The sequence below is a fragment of the Podarcis pityusensis genome (genome assembly GCF_964106645.2).
Source record: "Podarcis pityusensis genome assembly, chromosome: 15".
Lineage (NCBI taxonomy): Eukaryota > Metazoa > Chordata > Lepidosauria > Squamata > Lacertidae > Podarcis > Podarcis pityusensis.
This window is the reverse complement of record NC_138040.1, coordinates 29,786,256-29,794,689: the sequence shown is the minus strand read 5'-3', so window position 1 is coordinate 29,794,689 and position 8,434 is coordinate 29,786,256. Positions and strand designations below refer to the sequence as shown.

The following is an 8,434-nucleotide window of genomic DNA, read 5'->3' as shown; positions in this document are numbered from 1 at the left end:
AAGGCAAGCGCAGCTGCGTTTTCAAGAAAGGCGAAAAACAGCTCCCACGTGCAAAAGGCATGTGAGTCAACGTCCAATGTGTGTCTGCACCTTTGTGCAAGTTGCTGACTTCGTGTGGAGCTTAAACTCTCAGAGCAAACTACCGATCTTCCTTCAAAACACATTCAGCCACACACCACTCGAAAGACTGCAATTTGTTTTCAGTAAAATAAGTAATTTAGAAAGGTATCCGCCGCAGACAGATGAGATGCAGTTTCGTTGGAAACTAGAGCTGCATTTCCTTTATTATTATTGATTTCATTCTATTGATGCATTGCTTGCTATAAAACAGCTGAGAGCGAACAGACCATGTTCAAAGTGGATCGCTGCAGAAACAACAAAAGCCCTTTTGGCTTTCTTAGTTATTGGAGCCCCTTCAAATCAGAGGGGAAAGTCGTGGGGAAGGAAGAACAAAGGGAGGCCAGCTCAATAGTAGGGACAGGGTTACATTTTGAAATGAAAGCACAGCAAGAGTCAAACTATTTCTACACCCTTCACTATAGCTTGAAGCAACCTTCCCTTTTGAGCTCCCCACGGCCAAAGGAGGAGCCATCAGCAATTCACGCTTCGCTGCCACATCAGAGGAAGAACGCTTTGTCCCCTTCTCACCGGTGGCGGGTCTTGGCCACTCCGATGTGGCTGTACTGCCCATTGTTGCGTTCTCCGAGAGGCTGGAGGGGAAGAGAGGCCTGCAGTTAGAACAGGGGTCTGTACTTTTCTTAACCTGCCCTAGGAACTTGCAGGTTGACCGAGGAGGATTTGGGCAAGACTGGTCTGGCTCATGGGACTGCTAGCGGACCGCGTCTGCATTGAAAGCCCCCCACCCCCAGCTGCACTTGACCCATCCTGACGCCACTGGAGATGGGGGTTCCCGTTAGCTATCTGGAGGCTGCAGGGATTTCCAGGGGGGCAGCTGGGTTAGTCTGCTGCAGCAAAACCAGCAAAGGCTGGATCCATTTCAGCTGCCCAGCCTGGAGTCCCTGCCCTTTGTTTATTAATTTTTTTATGGCAAGAGATTGCGTGGTGTCATGACCTGCCCATGACAGATCGGAGTTTTCCCAATATTTCTTCCATCTCACACAAAAAATGACAGTTTCTGTGGAACCAGCAGCACAATCACTTCTTTCTTAGTACTACTGCCTGCCTTTTCATGGCACGTTAAAAGATTTAGCAGGTTTACCAGAGCAGAAGCTTTTGCAACCTTAGATTCACTTTCTCTGTCTACTCCTTGTTTTTTTAAAAAGACCAGGAAATCCAGCAGCTATCCCAATGAACTCCCAGAGTAGAAACAAACATGCACAGACCTTACAGCAGGCTCTGTATGAAAGAGTTGCTGCAAGGGCTGCTCACCCTGTAGTCCCCTGACCACTTGAAATGTCTCAATGCTGGGCTAACCTGGTTCTGACCTAGCCTGTCCCTTTAAGAGTACCCAGTTTTTCTAGACCAGGAGCTGGGAATCTCACCCCTCCCCTGCCTTTGCTGAACTACAACTCCCATCAGCCCCAGCAAGCCTGGCTAGCGGACAGGGATGGTGGGAGTTCTAGTTCAGCCCTATTAGAGTACCAAAGGTTCCCCACAGCTGCTCTGATCCTCTGTCATGTTAAGTGGGGAGCCTGCACCCCACCCCACCCCACCCCACCCTAGTCTCCCCTCCAATGCACAAGCAGAGGGAAGTTGGGCAACTCCTGCAGTGATGAAGTCATGAAAGCCCAGTCTACCCACTTCCAAAAGGTGGCACCCACCCTGGCACTATGCTTCTCTTCCTATCAGCTAACCAGAGCCACCCGTCAATCAGAACCCACCTGAATCAAGAGCTCTTAAAAACAGAACATTGTCAACATTCCTTTTCCCCTCATGATTTTTCAGACCACGCAGGATGATGCCACGTTACTGCTGAAGAGTGTGGAAACTTGCTTGTAAGCTGAAGAACGTCAATAGACTTGAAATGCTTATTTTCGTAAGCCTCATTCAAAATAAACTCTCTTAAAATTGTGCCACTGGAGTTTGATGTCCGTTTGCAACTGCTCACTCCGGGGGCGAACTTTGGTAATATGGTGCCCTGAGCAAGGACAAAATTTGGCGCCCCCCCCATCTTATTTTCCCAACAATTCATTTTGGTGCAGCTGATCTTTCGTGAATCTTCTTAGTACAGTGGTACCTCAGGTTACATATGCTTCAGGTTACATATGCTTCACGTTACATACGCTTCAGGTTACACACTCTGCTAACCCAGAAATAGTGCTTCAGGTTAAGAACTTTGCTTCAGGATGAGAACAGAAATTGGGCTCCGGCAGCGCAGCGGCAGCAGGAGGCCCCATTAGCTAAAGTGGTGCTTCAGGTTAAGAACAGTTTCAGGTTAAGAACGGACCTCCGGAATGAATTAAGTACTTAACCCGAGGTACCACTGTAGTTACCTATATAAATATAGGTATTAACAACAACACTATCATGCGCCCCCTTGACTCAGTGCCACCACCCTAAATCTAGTGCTGCTTACTCATGGGAGAGATTGTGTGCCTAGACCTCTTGGATTCAGCCTACGCATTTGTGTCCGAGGAGGCTGCTATCTAGGGAAGAAAAGAAAGCTGCTCTGTTTCCTGTGGAAGGATAGGTGTAGGCTGAGTGCTTCTTCCACTTAAGAATGGAGGCTTAAGAATGGCCTTTGACTCCAAGCCAGAGAGGAAAGGGCTGGGAGCACCAACACACCTCATATTTGGAAATAGCTGCTGCTCCTGTTTCAAGGGATGGAGGACTCTCCCTGCTTCCTGCTACAAGCCCCACATCACAGCAAACTTCAGGTGTCCAGAAAGGACTGCAGGTGTTCTCATCATCCATTTATTCTTCCTTTAATATATTTTTTTTCAAACGAAGTTGCTTTGGGGATTTTCTGCCACCACAGTTTCTTCATTTTACCCCATTGGGAGGCTAATCTCTGGCCATGAGGGCTAGAAACTAGCTTTTTAAAAGAACACACAGACAGAATCATGATTCCCAGAAGAATATATTGCCTCTGCAAAGCAGCACCCTAGGCTGAGGCAGAAGAAGCTTTGCAGAAGTCAAAGAATTCTTGGATGCAAAGGGCCCCTCATTTCACAGCTTGGGAGGAGCTGTCCAGGAAAACACCACCATGGAGGAGAGGAAGAGACTGAGCACAGGCACCCACTCACCTGGTAGAGCTGCTCATTGGCTAATAGGGTCTGCTTGTCAGAAGCTGCAAAGTCAAAACAGGAAATTTCAGGATGACTCCAAATGGGTGATTAACACAATTAAAAATTAAATATACCAGGTATGGGAGCGTGGATGCCAACATAGACATTGCTCCCTTTTTCAAGGCTGTTTCCCCATCTCCCAGGAACTGCCTGTCCCCCAATGCTCACCCTGAGATCGTCGGCCCGGCTCCCCCGCAGCAATGCAGTACACGCCAACAGCCAGGAAAAACGTAGCCACGATGCTGGCCAGCAGAACCCCCATGATCGCGGCAACGTCCAGACGAATACAATTCTGGCACACTGTGTCAAGAGGGAAAGAACTCAACATGCATCCTATGCTCACAAGCACACCTGAGTTTTGTCCACATGTGGCTTGATTTGAATAGAGTGTGCCTCTGAGCACATGGAAACTGTACTAATTTTGATGTTTGCCACCCTGGGCTCCTTTGGGGGGAACGGGCAGGATAGAAATTTAATAAACGACAAGAATAATCAATACAGTGGTACATCGGGTTGCAGATGCTCCAGGTTACAGACACTTCAGGTTACAGACTCTGCTAACCCAGAAATAGTACCTCGGGTTAAGAACTTTGCTTCAGGATGAGAACAGAAATCATGCAGCAGCGGCGCAGCGGCAGTGGGAGGCCCCATTAGCTAAAGTGGTGCTTCAGGTTAAGAATAGTTTCAGGTTAAGAACGGACCTCTAGAACAAATTAAGTTCTTAACTTGAGGTACCACTGTAAATGGATGGTCCCTCGCCACTGAGTGACTAGAAACAACCAGCACTTTTTTTGGGGGGGGGGGGGAATGCAGGGGTATGTATACCCCTAAACATTTTGTGATGTACTTTTGTCCATTTACTGTATTTATTTCCCCTGATTTGAACAATAAAATGGTGATTTTCTGGAGTCAAAATGAGAGTAACCCTAAACATTTTTTTTGTTTGTTTTGAAAAAAAGCACTGGAAACAGCCATTTGCCATCTGGGACTAGATGAAAAGCACTTCTGCTTGTAGGGTGGGTTTTCTAGCTAAACACAACTCCTAACATCCAAACAGCCCATCAACCCAACAAAACAAACCCCGGAGCCCAGGGACTGTTGCTGCACCACAACCAGCAGAGAGACCTGCGCAATATGCTTAGAAGGATACTTACCACTAACAAAAGAACAAGCCAGCCGAGAGGCTTAAAAGTGGAGCAGAAACAAATTTTGTCACTCAAAATTCTCATTTGAAAAGTATTCTAAGTTTGATGTCATTGTGTGACATCCAATGATATTTGATATTTGATTTCAACTTCTTTAAAAAATGAAATCACAGTCAGATCTGATGTGAGCAAAGGCATTTAGTATTTGACAGCTCCCATGAATGCTGCCAATGGTGTCTGAGATCTTCCATGCAACAGCAGGTAGTAAAATGTTTGCTTTTGAAATAAGATTGTTCATTTAATTTAACCAATTAATTAGGAAACAAGCCCCAGAAAAAGATAGTACTCTCTACCATATGTGGTGATCTTGTAAGAGAGTAAAAGCTTTATGGGAAATGATTTATAACGAATTGAAGAAAATGTTTAAGACAACTTTTAACAAAAAAACAGAAGCTTTTCTTTTAGGGATAGTAGATAGTGAGATACCAAAAGACCCCCTAAAAAATTGTTTATGTATGCCACAACTGCAGCTAGAATGGTTTTTGCCCAGAGATGGAAAGAAGATGTAGTACCAACCCTGGAAAAGTGGCTAATTAAATTAATGGATTGTGCCGAAATGGCAAGGTTAACGGGTGTAATAAGAAACCAAGAAGAAGAAGAAATTCCTAAAGATTGGGGGAAATTTGTGGAAAATTTGAAAAACTTATGCATGCAAATAGCTCATTAGCAGGATTAATGTAAAACAAGTGGTTAAACGTATGATTATGAGAAACTAAAGAATAACTTTAGATGGAGTAATGTGGAAAATGCAGCATGAAAATTAAAATCAAAAGGAAACCACAAAAGGGAGGAAGTCAAATATATGTGCATTAGAAATGTATGTAATTTGTGTTTTTTGCAATTTGTATGTTTGCAAAAATAAATAAATTGAAAAACCAAAACATAAAATTTATATATATATATAAAAGGAAACAAAGAAAGCAGGCTCCACCAGAGCCATTGACAACATCACAACTGCCAGGCTAAGCACATTCACACTGGACAGGGTTGTCATGGTCCCCACCAAGTGGCCACAAATCTGGGTGTGTCCCCTTCCCACCACCCCCTCAGTTGTGTGACTCTGGAGTAGCACTGCTTTCCTGTCCCTTCACATGGGGGAGGAAGGGCTCACGCACTTCGGACGAACACCTGAAGACGTGCGCTATTGCACTCGAAGACACCTCTCGGGTCATCCAGGATGTCACCCAAAGACAGGCTAGAGTTTCCGTGGTTTAATGCATTCCCATCTTTATTCCAGCTTATTGGGAGGTTTTTATCCTCCGCTTCGCAGTAGAGGACAATGTCATTCTTTTGCTGCTTCACTGTGATGGATTCCTCAGCAATACCTATGAGGAAGGAATGACAAGGTGGAGGAAAACACCCGAACAGAGCCCTTGGGTCCATCTAGCACTCAGAAGGACCCAAGATCAGCCACAGCTGGGATGCACGAAGAAAGACCACAACCGTAAGGTAAAGGCCCTTTCACAGGAACACCCATAAGTGATGAAAAACATGGACCATATTGCTTGTGCTAGAAGAGGAGGAAGCTACAGTGGTACCTCGGGTTACATACGCTTCAGGTTACAGACTCCGCTAACCCAGAAATATTCCCTCGGGTAAAGAACTTTACTTCAGGATGAGAACAGAAATTGTGTAGCAGCAGCGCGGCAGCAGCGGGAGGCCCCATTAGCTAGAGTGGTGCTTCAGGTTAAGAACAGTTTCAGGTTAAGAACGGACCTCCAGAACGAATTAAGTTCTTAACCTGAGGTACCACAGTACTAAGCTGACTCCCTCCTGCAATGCAGGAATATACAGCTGTCCCATATGGGGATCAAACCTGCAACCCTGGCGTTATCAGCACCATGCTCTAACCAACTGAGCTATGAAAAAAGGTAAGTCATTCCACTGTCCAATAAAAGAGGGAGGGAATTACGTTAAGTTGTGCCAATAGTCAGCCACAATATTGCGCTACTTCACCCACTTCTGAAACAGAAACACAACCTTTTAAATGTTTTGTGGGAAGGGGCTTATTGGTGTCAAGGAGTGGTAACGATGCCCACATCTGGACACAGATGTCAGGACAATGTCTGCAGCCCAAACACAAACACCTGCACCTTCCCACTGCAAAACAATGGAAGCAATCACTCGGTGTTCAGCAGCAATGGCAGAATGAAAAGGACAAATACCACACTAGGGACAGCTAGGAAAGGGACAATAAGATGGACACAGCATTGTGTAAATCTAGTGTGGCTGCATTTGAACTACTGGCTGCCACATCTCGATAAGGACACCAAAGAGCTAAAGAAAAAAAAGTGGGGGCAGCCAAAATGATTAAGAGGCCAGAACACCCTCTGTCACAAGGAAAAGCTAATGTATCTGTGGTGTCTTAGTTTTAAAAAAAATGATGATGGGGAGATGGGACATGATTGAGGTATATGAAATTATGCACATTGGACAGAGGAAAGTCAGCTTCTGCTCCTCTCTCTCATACAAACACAAACAGACACTCACACATACTCACTCTCTCTCTCTCTCTCTCTCTCTCTCTCTCACACACACACACACACACACACACACACACTACTACAACCCAGAGTCGTACAATGAAGTGGAAGAGTGGGACATTCAGCAGAGAGGGAGAGGGAGAGAGACACGCAGAAGAATATATTTCTTGTGGAATTCTCTGGTACAAGATGTGGTAATGACAGCTATTATTAACGTAGATTGGTGATTGATCCTGATGGCCAAATGGAACCTGTCTCCTGTGGTTGGTGGTTCTGCTTTATCCTCTGAACAAGGCACTGACATTTCATGGGGTTCAACAATAGAGTCCAGCCAGTGAGGCCTGATGCCTTTCAGGGTGGGACACAGAAGGTAAATGTGGCGAGCATCTGCTTTCCAAGCATTTGATACATACAGGTTTTTGGAAGCGTTTTAGAGCACAATTACAGGCAAAAATAATATGGGAAAGGATCTGTCAATGAACATTTTAAGGTGAATTGGTTAGTTGCCTCTCTTTCTCTTCCCACTCAAGGACCCGACTTCTTCACTTTTCTGTCTTTGTTCCCCCACCTCCACAAATGTCAGGTCCTTTCCTGAGGCTGGACTCAAGGGCCTTTGAGCGAGGTCCTACCTTTGGAGAAGAGCAATCCAAAGAGGAAGGTTGCACACAAGAGATGCTGGCTGCGTCCCATGACCCTTCTTCAGAGTGTGTGCTGATAACCTGCTTATTCTTTCCCTTGAAATGAAATTGCTCACTTTGCAAAAAGACACCCACAAAGAAGTGCCCTTTGCTCAGTGCTGTGCTGAGCTGGATATGAAAGTAGAAGAAAACATCTCTGTAGTCAGCCAGGAACAGGAAACCTGTGGGTGGGAGGCCTCTCTGTCCCCACTGTGCATGGAAATGAATGAGTGAATAGATGTTAAGAAAGAGTACAATTTCCAAAGAGAATCACAGGGGAGGGGGGGTGCTCTCTTATTGAGTCCTGCTTGAGAGTTTCTCACAGGCAGGTAGGATTGTATGTGAATAGGATGCTGGACTTGAAAGGCCATTGATCTACTCCAACAGCCTCTTCTTATGTTCTTAAATGGAAGGAAATAGCCTGCAGAACATGGAAATTTAACTGATTCCTCACCACACACTATTCCCCCCCCCCCCCCACTACCAGATCTGCCAACTTCATGAACTGTTGTCTAGAGAAATGGTGTACTCGCTAGGGGTGGCATGCAGCCATCACACCATCAGAGGGTGGGTATTTTGGTGGGGCCAATGGTGAGGTGAATCCTGGAAACCTGAAACAGCCGCTGGCAGAAAATGACAATTGTGGGCCGGGGCTGGGCGGGATATAACTTCCATTGTGGCATTACAAAGCACTGTCTAGTATATGAGAAAGATGGATTGCATCGCAGGGTTGTTGTATAACTCCCCCTCTCCTCTCCATTGGATAGGGCGGTTTTCTCCATGTCCTGTGTGTGGGCTTCCCAAGAAGGCATCTGATTGAT

At 45.6% G+C, this 8,434-nt stretch overlaps 1 protein-coding gene across 1 annotated transcript; it reads right to left on the bottom strand.

Moving 5' to 3' along the window:
* Window positions 1-248: 248 nt before the first annotated feature.
* On the bottom strand, window positions 249-7,808 carry LOC308464549 (T-cell surface glycoprotein CD3 gamma chain-like). Its single transcript, XM_080983948.1, has 5 exons — window positions 7,566-7,808; window positions 5,569-5,778; window positions 3,417-3,548; window positions 3,207-3,250; window positions 249-710 (listed from the first exon to the last, which is right to left on the bottom strand). The coding sequence occupies exons 1-5, from the start codon at window positions 7,624-7,626 to the stop codon at window positions 645-647; spliced, it is 513 nt and encodes a 170-aa protein (XP_080840074.1). The 5' UTR covers window positions 7,627-7,808; the 3' UTR covers window positions 249-644.
* Between the last annotated feature and the right edge of the window lie 626 nt (window positions 7,809-8,434).

What these genes read in the sequence shown, in the direction of transcription:
- LOC308464549 (XM_080983948.1), bottom strand. Translation starts at nt 7,626, where the DNA reads ATGGGACGCAGCCAGCATCTCTTGTGTGCAACCTTCCTCTTTGGATTG. An exon ending in TGGATTGCTCTTCTCCAAAG is followed by an intron (nt 5,779 to 7,565) that starts GTAGGACCTCGC and finishes CCTTCCTCATAG; the next exon opens with GTATTGCTGAGGAATCCATC. An exon ending in TCTTCAGGTGTTCGTCCGAA is followed by an intron (nt 3,549 to 5,568) that starts GTGCGTGAGCCC and finishes CTCTTGACACAG; the next exon opens with TGTGCCAGAATTGTATTCGT.